General features: G+C 29.7%; 3 protein-coding genes across 6 annotated transcripts; 1 reads left to right on the top strand and 2 right to left on the bottom strand.

The window, feature by feature from the left end:
* Window positions 1-580: 580 nt before the first annotated feature.
* Window positions 581-6405, top strand: l(3)05822 (SH3 domain-containing lethal (3) 05822). 3 transcript variants are annotated; one of them, XM_033469384.2, is made up of 6 exons: window positions 581-689; window positions 866-1069; window positions 1554-1632; window positions 2665-2791; window positions 3193-4230; window positions 4540-6405. In XM_033469384.2, exons 2-6 carry the CDS (start codon window positions 1048-1050, stop codon window positions 4669-4671), a joined length of 1398 nt encoding a protein of 465 aa, XP_033325275.2. In that variant the 5' UTR covers window positions 581-689; window positions 866-1047; the 3' UTR covers window positions 4672-6405. The 3 variants fall into 3 exon arrangements, with proteins under 3 accessions (XP_033325275.2, XP_076379814.1, XP_076379813.1); XM_076523699.1 differs by lacking the exons at window positions 581-689; window positions 866-1069 and adding an exon at window positions 1110-1426; XM_076523698.1 differs by lacking the exons at window positions 581-689; window positions 866-1069 and adding an exon at window positions 1110-1495.
* LOC117219864 (uncharacterized) lies at window positions 5637-9094 on the bottom strand. Of its 2 annotated transcripts, none has more exons than XM_033469385.2 (7): window positions 8479-9094; window positions 8150-8328; window positions 7903-8075; window positions 7618-7834; window positions 7352-7534; window positions 7095-7278; window positions 5637-6790 (listed from the first exon to the last, which is right to left on the bottom strand). In XM_033469385.2, exons 1-7 carry the CDS (start codon window positions 8580-8582, stop codon window positions 6472-6474), a joined length of 1359 nt encoding a protein of 452 aa, XP_033325276.2. In that variant the 5' UTR covers window positions 8583-9094; the 3' UTR covers window positions 5637-6471. The 2 variants fall into 2 exon arrangements, with proteins under 2 accessions (XP_033325276.2, XP_033325277.2); XM_033469386.2 differs by having other exon boundaries at window positions 7095-7203.
* A 2163-nt stretch (window positions 9095-11257) lies between these two features.
* LOC117219842 (cysteine-rich hydrophobic domain-containing protein 2) lies at window positions 11258-15383 on the bottom strand. The gene is made up of 4 exons (XM_033469325.2): window positions 15010-15383; window positions 13623-13833; window positions 13355-13471; window positions 11258-13139 (listed from the first exon to the last, which is right to left on the bottom strand). The coding sequence occupies exons 1-4, from the start codon at window positions 15126-15128 to the stop codon at window positions 13089-13091; spliced, it is 498 nt and encodes a 165-aa protein (XP_033325216.1). The 5' UTR covers window positions 15129-15383; the 3' UTR covers window positions 11258-13088.
* Window positions 15384-16027: the final 644 nt, after the last annotated feature.

The following is a 16027-nucleotide window of genomic DNA, read 5'->3' as shown; positions in this document are numbered from 1 at the left end:
AAATTAAGGAATATAAATTAGTAAACAGTTTTAGTAACATAGCAAGTGGTCAATTCAAAATATCAGTTGTCTGAAATATAAATGTTTACGTTGCACGTTTAATCGCATAACAAATCTTTGCAATCGATTGACGTTATATAATTTGTTTAAACAACACGTAATAGCAGAACGATATGTATTACGTAAAACGATTTTTTTTATGTAATACTAAATTATTTCATAGAAAACTTAATACTGAAAGTATCTAACATATAAAAATCGAATATTGTAAAGAATATTAATGAATATGATTTTAAAGTTATAGAATTATGAAATATTTAATTTGTGTGTTGATAAAATATGTTGGAAGTGCTGCAAGATAGATGTCGCTGCTAATCAGAGGATTTTCTTTAAATCTGTAAAAAAACTTAAAGATTATTCCTTTAATAAGTACATTTTTTAGTAAGTTATTTAAAATAATAACATAATTCAGAAAAGATAATAAAATTTGGAGATATTATACACAGATGTATACATGTATTCAAATGGTCAGCAAGTAAGACTGCAATCAAACCACTACAACAATGCAAATATACCTAGAACATTCTACAACTAGGTAAAATTTGCGAATATAGATCAATCATTTTTCGTATGTTATGAATCATAATAAGGCGTTCGGTACAATGTCATTAAACAATTTTGTAGAATTCGTAAGTTACATAAAGCAACTTTATATTTTGATGCACGAAGCGAACAAATACATTAACAGTAAAACTAGTTAACTGCCTATCACAGATACCACAAAGAAGTCGTGCCTTTACAATTGTCAAAAGTAAATATTACTGACGCAATTGCAACTTTTTTACAATAAATAAACTGTTTATAGAGCCAGTCAAATCAAATTCTTCGTAACACTCGGTACTTTACTATCAGCGTTCGATGATTTTTCAACAAAGTGGAAATTAACTGCTAATTAAACGTCATTGATTAAACGATATCCATTCGTCTTATTTTAAACACATTGTCTGCCGCAATAGTGGATATATTTGCAACCGAATTGAATGAAAAATGGCCGCAAACGTGAGAACAGGTGAGTTTATCCTCGAACCTGTCATTGTTCACAATAGTTCAAACAATGTGAATTACATATTTCGGTTTGATGACGAGTGCAAGTGTCAACATTTATATCGCTACCGTGCTTGAGATTATTCTCGAATTTTGATCCTACGTCATGCTTTCAGCTCACACGTCAAATCAAAGTGCAATTGCGATTCGTTAAATTTCCATTGTTATCGCCATGCCTTGGGGAACCGTATTGCGTCAAATCGCGGCTCACATTTGATAGCGAACTTGTAATCGTAGTGTAGAGACTCGTTTATTCCAAATACACATTTTTTTCCACGATTCCTATTGTGCATCCGTTTCTACGCATCTGCATCTGCGCTGTGTAAGATGAATGTGTAGGAGAGTGTCCGTGCGATCCGTGCCTGGCCGTGCATTGCATGCACGTGATAGTGTGCGTTAACGAAGTTACATTTTAAATATCATCATACATATCTCGTGTTTCATTTTAGAAATGCGAATCCCGACACGAACAGCTCCTCGTCCACCCATTAATTCCACTGCACAAAGGACTGCTGTTTGGAACAGCTCGTAAGTTCTATATTATTTTAATTAAATAATTATGATACTGTGTCATATTACAAACAGGTTTTAAAAAACAATTACAACATATAGGTAATTTCACCTGACATTGCCATCTAGATTCTATAGTTGATGTGGAAAGTATTTGTACAGGAATTAATTTAAATTAAAACTATGTACATCCCTATCAGTAATAAATTTGAATTGAGAAAAGAATAATAATATATATTCTTAAATGTTTGTAGATCAGATTTAGTGCAAACAAAATTTCTTTCTCATCAACATCTACAAAAGTATTAATGAAGACAGCCATAGAAATAGACGTGCAGAAAGTATTCATACAATTCAATAAAGAATAAAAATACTATGAAAATAATAATTAATGTTTTAATGATTTGTGGGATTGCCTTCTGATTTTATAATAGCTTCAAGCCTTTTTGGTATGGAATTTACTAAGTTAAATGTAACAGTATATTTTAATCTATTCTACTAGCGAAGGAGCTTTTATACTTTTTTTTTAATTTAATACTATGATTACAAATTTCTTCCTCTAAATTGTTGCATTGCATTGTAACCAACTATATTTATCATTTTTGTAATGTTTGGCTTATGTTTCATTAGTTCTTGTATTTCTGATCTCTTAGCAAAATCACCTTAAAAATATTTAACTTTGTTATTTTGGCTCGCTTTGTATTATCCACAGAATATTTTAACACTAATATTTTAATATAACAAACAAAGCTGTGTCTTCTATGAAAATAATGAAGGATTATAAAATGGTGTAGCTACCATAGAATTAATAACTGAAACAGCTATGAGTCATCAATGACTCTCAACTAAAGCTTAGGGGATATATGATCCCATTTAAAAAGTAAGGTTGACTGTCACAGATCTGTTATGCTTACACCCACAGAAAAATTAATAACCAATTAACTAAAAATGTTTTGCAACATTTTCACTATAGATAAGAGTACAGCATATATTTAAAAACTGAGGTTTTCTTATTAGTGTCTAAATTTAACTTATTTTTAATGCTTTCAGAAATGATATTTTTACATCCACTTTCTCACAACAACCGGGTCAGAAAAAAAAACCACCTCCTCGGCCACCACCACCAAAATTTAACAAGAATTATGTACAAAACCAAAAGGATAGATTGAAAAAGCCGGTATATAAAATTTTCTAATTAATATACATACATATAGTGTTTCAGTTAAATGGGACTATGTACCTAGATATTTGTTTTATTTATTGTCATGACAAAGAAACCTTCTCAAGACAAAATTATACTAGTTCAAGATGCGCGTACAATAGTAAAAAGAAATTTTTATAATCACTTCTTTACAAAAATTCAAGTTTATTCCTATTCTTTCTTCAAGGTCTGAATGACCTTCTTTCCATCATTAAGACTACCCCTTGAAACGATATAACTTTGTCCTGAGAAAATTTTTGCATGCAAAAATTAGTTAAACAAATGTTTATGTGATCCAATTCAGCTGAGAAAGCCTTATATATATGTACATTCTTATTTACTGTGATTGTAATTACTTTGCTTAATAACTTATGTAGGCAAGGTCAAGAGAACTCTTGACTAGTCTGTTTGGGAAGAAAAAGAATGACCATCATTCAAGCACAGTACAGTTAAATAGTCAAATACAGAATACGCTATTGCACTCAGAAACTCTAAATGGATCAGTCTCTTTGATAAACCTAAGTCCACCTGAGTCACCAACTTTTACAACTCGTTCAAGCAGTGATGGCCTTAGTATAGATAGTTTTGGCAGTGATGGCAATTCAAATCCATCGGTGTTCACAAGCAGTGGAAATACATCTCAAACAGAGAGTGCCTTTGAAGATGATTTTGACTTTTTTGGAATGTCCATTAAAAAAACAACACAAAATGATCCTTGGCAGATTAATTCGATGTCAGACCCATTCGGACCAATAGAAGTTACTAATCACAATGCATTTCAACCTGTGAAGCATGTAGGAGATGCATCCTTCTTTGCTTTCAATACGAATAATTGTAACCAAGTGCCTTTTAGTCAGGCCTGTCCAAAACCTATTCAGTCAATGCCGACTATTATTCGTGCGAAACCACCGAAACCAGCTGCACCAAAAATTTTACAAAAGAAACTAGGACAGCAGATCACTCAGGTTGAAACTGAGTTTAATTCGTTAAGTAGAGGAACAACGGGACCTTTTATTAAACCGATGACGTTAGATTTGACACAGTCATGGCCAGAAGATACTAAAGATAGTCCTTCACCACCAATGCCTACAATACCACCACCTGCACCTCCATCAGAATATTTTGCAGAAGAAGATTCTGACCGTTTTGCAAATAATAGCAAAGAACCTTTTGGAATTGCACTGTATGATTTCCCAGAGGTACTCGAGGATGATCTATCTTTCAAAGAAGGAGATATAATATATTTAATAAGGAAAGTAAATGATGATTGGATGGAGGGTAGAATAGGAAGTAGACAAGGAATATTTCCGATCAATTTTATCGATATCAAAGTACAATTACCCGGATTACCGGACAATATTGTTACTGCTATTTATTCTTTCAACGGCGAAACACCAGAAGATTTAACATTCGATGTGAGTCTTAAAAATGTATATTAATGCTTTGACTACCAGAAGCCTGTTAATAAAATTTGTAATACCTGTGTTATATCTGAAAGAAGTTTAATAACATTATTGCTAAATATTAATTTCAAAATAAATTCGTTCTTGTCAAAGTTATGAAGCACAAAGTTTAAGCACTATTAAGTAGCAGCCGATAGATAAAGTATATACAATATATTTCCTACTTATAATTATTAATAATTTAATACATGTTTATTAAGTAAATAAATTTAATTTTAATAATAATTTCTTGCTTATTTTTGTTATTTATGTATGTTACAGGAAGGTGCAAAAATTACAGTTTTATCAAGGTTATCGCAAGATTGGTATTACGGTGAGTGTAACGGTCGGAAAGGACAATTTCCAATAAATTACGTAAACAGAACCCCGTGCAATATTCCCCCATCACATTAATTGTCACCATACACTAACATTTTAGAATCCGTTTTAATAGATACATATTTTTCCATTAATTCCTTCATAAAGAAAAAAGATTGAAAGTTAAATGTTCATAATCTGAAGTGTGCTTTTTTAAACATATTGTACGGATAAAGATATATTTTGTAAAATTGTATTCGGAAAATGACTGAATGATATAGAATCTTACATCGTTTTGTAAAATTTGCAAGTGAAATATTTTTTATAAGTTAGTAAATCAGATTTTTGAAACTACAATATTAAAAGGCAAGATAATCTTTTATTATTACTTTTTACGAAAAACTACAGATATAAATCTTTGTAATAATTTTGTTATGTTAAATGTAAGTTTATATCGTATTTCATACAGTTGTGCACAAAATTCATATTATAAGAAATATTTACTGTCAAAAAATATTTAATTTTTTTGGTATGATGTAGATATTATTTAAACTGTTTCTTCCTCCTAACATAGTTAATACTTATTGCTGTATATTAAAGATAGCATAAAATTCTAATAATAAGCACTGACTTTCTACAAAACAGTAATAATGTTCACTGTTATCATAAATTTGCATGGAGTGAGAAATTCTTAACTAGTATGTGCATAAACCTAATATGTACAGCGTTTGGGATTTGAACATCAACACTCTCATGCTAGTCTAACTCAATTCTCATGTCAAGAAAAGTATTAGATGGAACTTAATTTTTCGTATTTATGGTTACCGCTATATATGATTCTCATTTTAAAATAGTAGTTTTTTTATACTCAAAAAAGAATTAAAATTTTGTACATCAATGCAAGTCACACATGTAAATCAAATGCATATTTACATATGTACATAGAATATTTTTGTTTACATAATAAGCGTTAAGATTATATTTTTGAATATATTAAAAATAACAATCGTTACAACAGCTTTGAATAACGTGTCTTATACTAGGATCAAAAGTAAGCAATATACTAATGAGTTACACTTTTATTTCGTTTGTAATGGCGTTTACATTTAGTATGTATCAAGTTATATCCCTTAATCTAATAAACGCATATTGAGCGAGTTACCAATGCAAAAGTAATGCAGTATACACTTATAAATATAATATTTCGTTTTTGCCTGTAATAAAGATTCTTCTCACATGAAAAAAGATCGTATATTTTTGTGTAAATATATGATTACATGATTCTTAAAAAGAAACATTTAAATATTCAATTTGGGCATATCTTCGTGAATATTTGTTATCTATGTATTTTAATGGTATGTGTATATGAGAACGTGTGTGTGTACATAGATATGTGTTTTTCAATTGTAATGTTTGCTAAATTATTATAAAATTGGCTAAAGTCGAAAGAAATACGACCTACAGTATTAATAAGTAATATTTCTATGAATCAGTGACCTTTATTGGGACCAGCATATTCGACTTATAAGGTTAATTAATTATAGCGGAAAGAATTAAAATTAGTATTGCTATAATAATTATTGTGTATAATATAATTCGGGCGTATGTGTGTCATGCATCTACGAAATTATTTTGTTATATAAATTTTACTACGTATGTTAATAAAATTATTTAATACGCTACATAACAAAGATACCGATTGTAAATTAAGTGGCATAATAATAACAATAATGAAAACGAAATAGGTCGGTCAAAGAATGGAGTAATTGTAAAAACTTGCCATGAAGTATGTAATAAAGTACACAATAAAAAAATGTGTATGTGAGGAAATATTTTATGATGTTTAATACTAACAGTCTTTGATCATTTTTTTCTCTTTTCTTTCTTTCCTATCATTTAAATATTTGTCACGGTACTACCATTGTTCAGTCTAGAAACACTGTCGTTAATAGAATGTTCGCCTAGTGTTATGACTTTTATCAATAATACATTTGAACATTGCATAGATTTTGTGTGCATAGGGTATTTCGGACAAGAGATACATTTATCAATGTGTCTTGAACATACACGTTTGTAGTGCCGCGTTTTTTGTATCACAACGTTCCTAAACTTTTCACCTGTGAGATAATACAAAAAGAAGTTAATTGCAAAATTCCAGTGGTATACGTGAAAGCATAAACCACGGCACCATTTTAATAACATTTTCTCCTTCAACCTGAAAAATGATAAAATATTTCAGGATAAAATCATTTAAATAGATAGTGGCTCCAAAAAGTATTTGTACATACAATTCTTGGATGTAACTTCCTACGAAGAAGGTAGTACATCAATGTAATGTACATTTTGGGCATAGGAATAATATATGCTCGTTGCCAGTTAGAGACATTGATAATTTACAAAAATAATAAAACCCTGGAATGACTTCTTTATGCAAAGTTCCAACCGAAAAATTGGATATTCAAATACATTTTCTACCCACCATAAATGATTGAATTTTTTTCTCTTATGTATATTCATACCAGTGTATATACTCAGCTTTCTTCTTTGGTTCAGTAGTAGGTTCTTTGATCAGAATAATGTCCCAATAAAGTTCCAAGGTTTCAACAATGCCCAGAGGCAGTAAGAGCACTAAATAAACAGATGATACTACAAACAGTATTCTAGATGTGTGATGCGTTTTGTTCGCTCTCTGTTTGAAATTTTCTAAGGAATAACGTTATTGAAGATACGTATATCTTTTTGTCTATTGAATTTCAATTTAATACATTACACTTACGAGTTAGTTGGCAACGAATTCTTTCAGTTTTTCTCATATGACAAATAAGCAAAATATTCCCAACAAATATGAACAATAGAGGTAGCCAAGTTGATAAAGCTATGTAAAAATACATGGCACTACCCCATGGTTTGATCTTTTTCTGACATGGTATGAATTCAAAAACACTGTCTGTTTCATATCCTAAGAAAAACTATTTTGTAATATTTTTATAATCTCGTTAATATGTTTATTAAATAATAAATATAATAACAAAATATGTTTACCTCCAGAATACAGTTTTGTTAATGATATTACAAAGCTGGTGCATATTAAGGTAATTATAGTTATCATTTCAGAACAATTGTTGCAATTACCAGGTATACCAAAAGGGAAAATGATAGCAAAGACTCGTGTCCATGTGAGTGCTACAACGAGCCAAGTTGATGTAAATTGAAAGAATTCCATAGTAACAGAATTCAGACTGCACAGAAATCTGCTATTCTAATAAAATAATAACTTTAAGCCTAAATCATATTATAAGCAAATCAAATAGTTTATGTAGTGCTTACCATAAAGAGATTATTGACGAATGGAAAATGAGACTTTGCAATACCCACAGCATAATTAAAAATTAGTGCTCCGTTATCAGATAATGCAAGTGCTTTCAGGTAAAGTGACAAGTTTGATTCGCAGAGTATAGGAGTGCTTAGCATCATGAAAGAAACAGTGTTTAATAACACACCTATGTAAACAGTATTTAATTCAGTATTAAACAATGAGTCATAAGAACTTTGCACTAACTGAAACCACACTTACCGAGGATTATAATCAACGGCGTTATGTATCCAAGCAGGAAACGCACAATATTAACAAACGGTTGCAATGATAACCAGTAAAAACGTACTTCACATGGCCACACATTTTCTAAATCGGGTTTTGTGAAATTGTAAATGAAGTCCAAAGTTGTTAATGACAGTGAACACGATAGATTTCCTCTGGTAAACAATGTAAACACAAAATCGTAAGAGAAAATCTTAATGAACAAGATTAGGTGGTTCCAAAATACATGAACTACTTTAAAATCATATTCATTTATAGTTTAGTCTTTTTAAAATTTAATTTTATATATTCAAGGATTTTCTCACCTGGTATCATTTTTCACTAAAAATTGAGTGGTTTCTACAGTCTGGAATACCACATATAATATCAGTATTATAATGTATGCGTTTATATTTTTTAATGAAAACATTTGTGAACATGCACAAGATTATTCTGTGAGCAAGGAATTAAGTTTCATAGAAATATGAACGAACGACTTATAAAATCGTTACACTTAATGTAGTATTAGAAAAACGTTGTTGCTTAAATTCTGTGTGGCTCTTCCTGACAAGACTTTTCACTGGCATGACTAATAATGATGTATTACTACTTATTAAGAGCTGCAAAGGCAGCTGTTGTCAATTATCATAACAGAGAATTATTCCTGGTAAATATCATTTCAATGCAGATAACAGCTTACATACCTCTTGTATACCAGTAGGAGCACACTCGCATCTTGTGTACACTAACAATAAAATGCAGATCTATCTGCATATCTAATGATAAAAGCTCCTGTGGTACACGTAATTATAGGTGTTTCCCTAAAGTTTGTATTAGCAAAGACAATTATATAGAAGTATTTGGGAAGGAGGATTTTTATCAACAAAAGTTGTATTATTAAATAAATTAAATATATACGTAGACATTAAACAGAAAAGTAATTGGATTTTTAATTTAGATCAAAATGATATTAAAAAATATAATGTATTTTCATATGAATGTAAATTCTGTACAGAATTTTGAATTCTTCGTCATTAATTTTATTTTCATAATTTGTTTTATGTAGTTATATAAAATATAGTCAGTACAATCATTTGTAGCAGATACAAAATAATTTATTTCTGTTCATGATTTAAATCACAAATTATAAGCACCAAATAAATATAAAAGTAACAGGAAAATAGATGGAAGTGTTGCATATTAGTATAGGAAAGATGGATCTGTGATGCATGTAATGCGATGTAACACGTTTGTTACTATAAGAATTCTTACTTTAATCATACATATTCTATAGGAATTATCTTCATTTCATACAAATATAGTTTGCAATATATTTTTAACATACATTATGTACATTTATAATTCACACAAATCCATGAGTGAAAGGCACACATTGAAACCATATAGTAGTCTAATCTTTATTTCCACAATGTTATTAAATACTGCTTCTTTTTAAATAAATTTTCTCATATACAATTCGTTCTATCGTCTTCTTTATTAGGATAAATGATTAGTTTTTGACTTTTTTTATCTTCTTAATCCCTTTCCTACACAAACTATATCATTACACATGTTCATGAAACACAATGAACGTATTAAGCATGATTATAGTGTTCCATAGGAGGTTGCTATACACTCAAAAATGAGTTAAAACAAATTGAGAGTGTCATTACCGAAGATTGTACTATAGCTCTATTTGAATTCGACATTTGGGAAAAGAAATAAAACTCTCAATGATGATTGTGAGATTGTTCACGATCAACATGGACATATTCTAAATATCGTTATGTCTCGTTATAACACTTTAACTACCGGAAATTGGGAATTTTAATCAAAGAATCTTATTGATTGCCTTTTAGATGATAGTTTCTAAACAAGTAACATTATATTGCTGAAAATAACTTGTTGATGTGTGAATAAAATTACTATCACTATAAACAAACTGATTAAGAAATTCTCGATTATCAAAACTTATTTTGTCAAAGAATTGTTAGATCATTGTAGGTAAACTGTAGATAAAGTGTTAACTAAAATGGGAAATTTAACAACTGTTGATTATGCGAGAGTTATTGGCATATTGTCCCATTCCTTCATGTCAGTGGACACGTTCATATTGTCAAAAAACTTGCCAACGAATATGACTAGTCTGACATGGACTACCACATCAGAGAAGATTATGGGTTCGTGATCATAAATACATTGAGAAGAACAGACTTGGAGGTAGCTACTCAGTAGGCAGTACAAGATCATTTCTTATCACTGTACCATTGAAAATGGAGATTGGCAAGTGTTGCATTTTTTCATTTTTTGAACATAGTTTTCTGTAAATAAGTCCCACGAAGGGAGAGAGAGACAGAGAACACTTTCTCATTAGGCAAAAACTGATATCATATCAGAAGTTTGAATCATAAGTACGAAACTTGTGGCATGAATGTAGTGTCCTATTTTGAGGCTGAAGAATATAACTATAGGAATAATAAATTCTTGTTTCTAGGGACGTTATTCTTCTGTTATTGATTCTCTAGCAAAAATATATCCCTCTCATCTAGTAAATTTTGTATATCTTGGTAAATACTATACAGGGTAAGTAGTATAATAGCTAAATTTACTTGAAAATTGTCTGTTGCATAAAAAAATGTTTCAAACAACAATTATTTGATATTGAGTAAGATGTACAATAGAATTAGTTTTTATACTTCACTTTTTTACCGAGATTTGAAAGGGGGCTTTTGGTGATATGTGTAATATTTAATCTTGTGATTCATAAAAGCGACGTATGCTGAGTGAAAAATGATTAAGGTACACAAGAACAAAAACTAATTATTACCGGGATATACAAAAGCTTTTGTCACCTTTATACCTCGATTAAAGAGAAAAATATAAGAAAATTAACTATTGAATTGCATGCCCGATTTGATACTGAACAACTTTTATTTGAAATATTTTTTTATATAATAAATAGTTTACAAATAAATTTAGGTGGCATAGTTAGATGACTTACCCTGTATAAGTTGATTTGTAATTTCATACCTTCTTATCTCTTACGCCAATTCTCTCTATTACAATTCCAATATATAAATAAATTTGTATATTTTCAAAGGAATCTTTCATTTAATAACAATGTTTATTTTTTCGAATACTAATAAATTCGTCAGACTCAATATACACTTCGAAATAATTCTATAATATTGGGAATTTCTATACTTTCTATAGTTGTTCTTTACAATTTCTGCTTACCAGTATTTTCTTTAAATATTTAAAATTCTTTTCGTTTTTAAACATATTTACAGTCACACTCATGAAAATGTGTAACATCGCTTTACTTTGTCTACCAACAAAATATAACGCAGGTAATTTACTATTTATATTATTAATGTATAATCAACGAAAATGATGAATTTCTTTTTTTAGTCCTACCAGTTTACTAAATATAATTACAATATTCAATTAAGATACGTGTCCGAATGTTTATTAACACATGGCTGTCTCCGTTCTCATTTCTTGTGTTTGCCAATGCTATATTTACATTTACACATTTATGAACCACAGGAAATACTTGCACTCTATGTATATCAATAAGAGTAAACAAGTTAATGTTTCTGATGGAAAGAAAAGAAAAGAAAACATTGATTACACGTGTACATTACAAATACGCTGTTTAGAAGTACGTCCACCTTAATATTTATCGATTTTGCACAGTACTATTTTAATTATAATTTTTTAAACACACAAGAAAAGCAACTGTTCTTTACGCTCATGGTTCCATTGCACAGTACATCTCAAAATATTTTTGTATGTATATCGATTTCCGAATAAAGATTCTAAGACTCACATTGTGTATAGATTACAGCTAATTACATCGATTTTATTGATGCGATGTTTGACGTATCTATTGAACTGCATTTTATAAAATGGTCTCCTTAAAATATAAGTGCAACATAATGTCTGTTAATTATACTTCACAAGATGAACGTTCATATGAATCACTGTACTGGATATTAAATTATTATTCTAATATAGGAAAATTTATATTATAATTAGACTGTAAATATTTATGCATTTATATTAATTTGAACAGCAAAACGTAGTACTCAAAATAGTTCAATGAAGTGTAATATTTTCTTTTTTACAAATTTGTGTTTGTAATGATACATCTGTCTGCATAAATATTGACAATCTAACTATAATTATTAATTTCACATATTAAGTACATACCTTAGAGAAATGAAAAGTTCTTTGATGTGCTTATGAATAAAAATTACAAACACAAATACATGTAATTTTTAAGAATTGTATAATATACATGCTTGAATTGAAAGCTAGTCTTATATTCTCAATCACAGCCACTGAATAGCAACACAAAGAACTATAATACTTTTCAACTTTTAGCTTGTCAGTTTAATTCTTTTTAAAATTTTGTTTCTTAATTATATCGAAAGTGTACTGATCGAAAAGTGTGTATTTTGGGAAAGTATTAACAAAGATGTTCAAGACAATTATGTATTAATGACTAGCAAACTAAACGTCAAGCAGTATTTTTAACATGTACATGATCCTGTTTTTTTGACTTTTCCAGAGCAACAGAGTAAGTATTGAATATCTTCAGTTTTGAATGCAGCAATAACAGGAAACAAAGTAAATTCCATTTGATAGAAACTAAACGAAAATTGCCTGCATTTTTATACTTAGTCAATTAGATGATTTTTAAGAGATAAAACTAATGTAGATTAGTATACTCAACATTCGAATCTCGTTCAAATTATTGTACTGTGCAATCCTACACGTAATATTTACAAAAATATGCCTCCTGCAAGTGCTATCTATAGTGGTATTCTTTCATTTCACTTTAAGCCAGAAGTGTACAGCTTTTGCATGTCACAGACTTGCACTGATTTGCTACATGTGTACAACTTACATAAGAATCCAGATCTTGACTTTAGTCAGGTTTGTATATGGGTATTTTTGGAATAAATTCAATTAATAGAACCTGGAAAGTGAAAACAAGTAAGTGTGCTGCTTATATGTAAGCAAGAATCAATACATATATAGTAGCTTTGATAATGATGTAACTATAAACAGTAGGAGCTCATATATTTTAATATGGTGTTGAATATATTAAAATATTTAAATTGAGAATTATACAAACGTACGCTAAATTATTTAGAGTGCCATGTAGCTAATCTTTTTTCTACATTTACTTACATATTCCATCATAGACGACGTATCACATCTTTGTTTTGCCAGCCTCCAATGTAATCCAAGTTTATGATATAGTCTACTGTTTTCCCATTCTAATAATTTGTTTAACGAGTGCTGTGTCTGTATAAAGATATACAAATTTAAAAAAACAGCATCACTATTGTTTCTTCGAAAGAAGAAGACTTCTAGTCTGAGAATGATTTCTACAGAATAAATGTAGAAAATATGTAAAAAATAAGATCAGTAGTTTTAACAATGATTGAATACTTACTCTTTTACTTAAACAGATGACAGGCCAAAGAGAACAACCTAATGTACAACAACAGCAGACACAGCCACAAAATAACCACTTAACATTAACGGGTAAAGTTTTTTTCAACACACTGTTTATTCTCATAACAGTTGCTTTGAATTCTTCTGGGGCAACGCGTGATACCAGCTCATTTGGAAACCCCGATTCAAAACAATTACTAAGACCAAATCTGAAAAGTAAATCTATTTGTACTAATGAACATTGGAAAATACAATAGAAATAGTACATAATTTTCTTTCCATTTACTATAATTGTTAGGAATTCGTAAAAACTACATTGCAAATATCAACTTTATTTACAGTGACTTGCAAAAGTATTTAAACACCCACTATTCAAATTTCGTAAACAGTGAAAATATATAATGTTCAGGAAAAAATAGTACTGTTTCTTTTTAAAACAATACAACGGCATATTATTTTTTTATACTTTCACTATTTTTTTAAATGGAATGCTACATACATTTTTGAACAAGCAAATAAAATTTCTCCAGGTTACATTTTTCAAGATTTTTAAATGGCATTGTACATTTTTATTATTTTTATGTGATAATAGAGGTCAAGATCAATTTTTGACATTGATTTATTTAGCACACAGTGCTATACTCCCAGACTCTACAAGATTAACTCTGGAGAACATTTATGAGCATAAATCGAGAAAGATTAAATAATTATAATCATTCTTGAGATACGTACTAAGAGAACTAAAAAAAAAAATCAGCACTATTCATATAAAATAAACTACATAGATTTAATGAAAACTTTTGCAACTGTTTAGTGAAACTTTACAAGAAATGTTCTATAATTTCTGCAAATATTATTTGATTCACTTTAAATTTTGTATGCATAATTTCAATACTCGTGTTGTACAATACATAAAACATTACTTTCAGAACTTAAAGTCTGACATGCATATTATTATCATTTATAGTTTAAAACACTTGTTTAGATATTTTACATTTTGAGAAAGTATTAATATACTTAAAATATTCGCTCGAATAATAATTCTAAACGCAATGATTTAAATTATGTTATTGACAGTGATTCTCTGACACGTGATTGAAACTATTATAATAAATGAAAAATTCATGAAGGAATCCTTAGTTGTGAATCACAGACTTCTAAAGATAATTTGATAACCACTAGTAAGTAATGCGTTAATAGCGAGCGTTTGAACACTTTTGAGTGGCACCATATATAATATGAACATCGTTCAAAATACAAAAAAAAATGATGAATCAGATGATATCTTCAGTAAAAAAACGTTTGTAGCCTTGTTCATTTGTCCTCAAAAGATCTTGAAGCCCGTATGTACGTAACGATGGAAAAGACAATAGAAGTTTTCTTACACAGTCATGTTTCCAGCTCCCCGAATAACTATGGGATCCGGCACCATTGTCACGTAATGTTCCTCCAAATTTTGTTCATTTTCTTCCTCCTCTTCGTAGATCGCGTCGAAATCTGCCATTGTGTGATATTCGACAGTTCCCGCTCTACGAACAACACGATTATATCGTCGTACGGAAACTAAGAGCGGACGCTTTTCTCATTTAGATTTTCCACAGAATCACTGCGCGTGCACGTCGATGTTTAAATGTCACGCACAAACATTTTCGCGGCCGCAGATCATAGGCCAGACAGTAAACTTTTGGCTGAAAGTGGCTCGTAACGACACCATTCACAACACAACACACGATGCGCACTGCGGATGCTCACAGCTCATCAATTTTTCATTCAATGCGATTTCAGGTTGACCAACATTCCAGCGTTCGTCTACGAACGAGTTCGTATTGTAAATTGCGATTTACAACTTGCGATTTGAACACAGCTTAGTTCAGATTACGCGCGCTACCGAAATTTTATATTTAAAACTGGAGATATCGAAGATTATTTTAAGAGCACCAAAGTGAATCTTTCTGAAGCTTTGAAGATAATTTGTAATATATCTGAGAAATAGAAATGCCAATTTCTTGATTGAGAACATTCAGTAGAATGTAGAAGTGAATACATTGTAAAATATAATTTCTTTTATTGATAACTGTTATGAACAATTGAAATCAATTTTTCTCGCCTGTTATGAGTAACGTAAGCACAATTTCTGTCACTGATAATTGTTATAAATAATTAGGATAAATTTCCTTCATCGAAAACGATTACAAGTGACCGAAATAAAATTTTTTTTCAACATTATTGATTATTGCCAATAAAAAGAATTTTCAGTTCATTGTAATTGTTATTTGGAATCAAAAATTGAAATCTTTTAGTTATGTGGTTTTTTCAAAAATTTGTTCACATTTTGCGATTTATAGCTTAATTAACTCATTTTTAATTCTTACCTACGAAAAGATAGGATTTTTATTTACATTG

Source organism: Megalopta genalis, chromosome 7 (genome assembly GCF_051020955.1).
Source record: "Megalopta genalis isolate 19385.01 chromosome 7, iyMegGena1_principal, whole genome shotgun sequence".
Taxonomy (NCBI): Eukaryota; Metazoa; Arthropoda; class Insecta; order Hymenoptera; family Halictidae; genus Megalopta; species Megalopta genalis.
The sequence above is the reverse complement of the archived record's forward strand: the minus strand, read 5'-3'. Positions and strand labels throughout refer to the sequence as shown.

Bases quoted from the DNA above. Each gene is read 5' to 3' on its own strand.
- LOC117219864 (XM_033469385.2), bottom strand. From the start codon at position 8,582: ATGTTTTCATTAAAAAATATAAACGCATACATTATAATACTGATATTA. The intron at 8,076-8,149 runs GTAAGTGTGGTT...CTGTTTACATAG, and splicing joins GCCGTTGATTATAATCCTCG to GTGTGTTATTAAACACTGTT. The intron at 7,279-7,351 runs GTAAGTGTAATG...GTTATTCCTTAG, and splicing joins AATTCGTTGCCAACTAACTC to AAAATTTCAAACAGAGAGCG.
- LOC117219842 (XM_033469325.2), bottom strand. From the start codon at position 15,128: ATGGCAGATTTCGACGCGATCTACGAAGAGGAGGAAGAAAATGAACAA. The intron at 13,834-15,009 runs GTAAGAAAACTT...TTTACTTTTCAG, and splicing joins GGAGCTGGAAACATGACTGT to ATTTGGTCTTAGTAATTGTT. The intron at 13,140-13,354 runs GTAAGTAAATGT...TTCACTTTCCAG, and splicing joins CGTCGTCTATGATGGAATAT to GTTCTATTAATTGAATTTAT.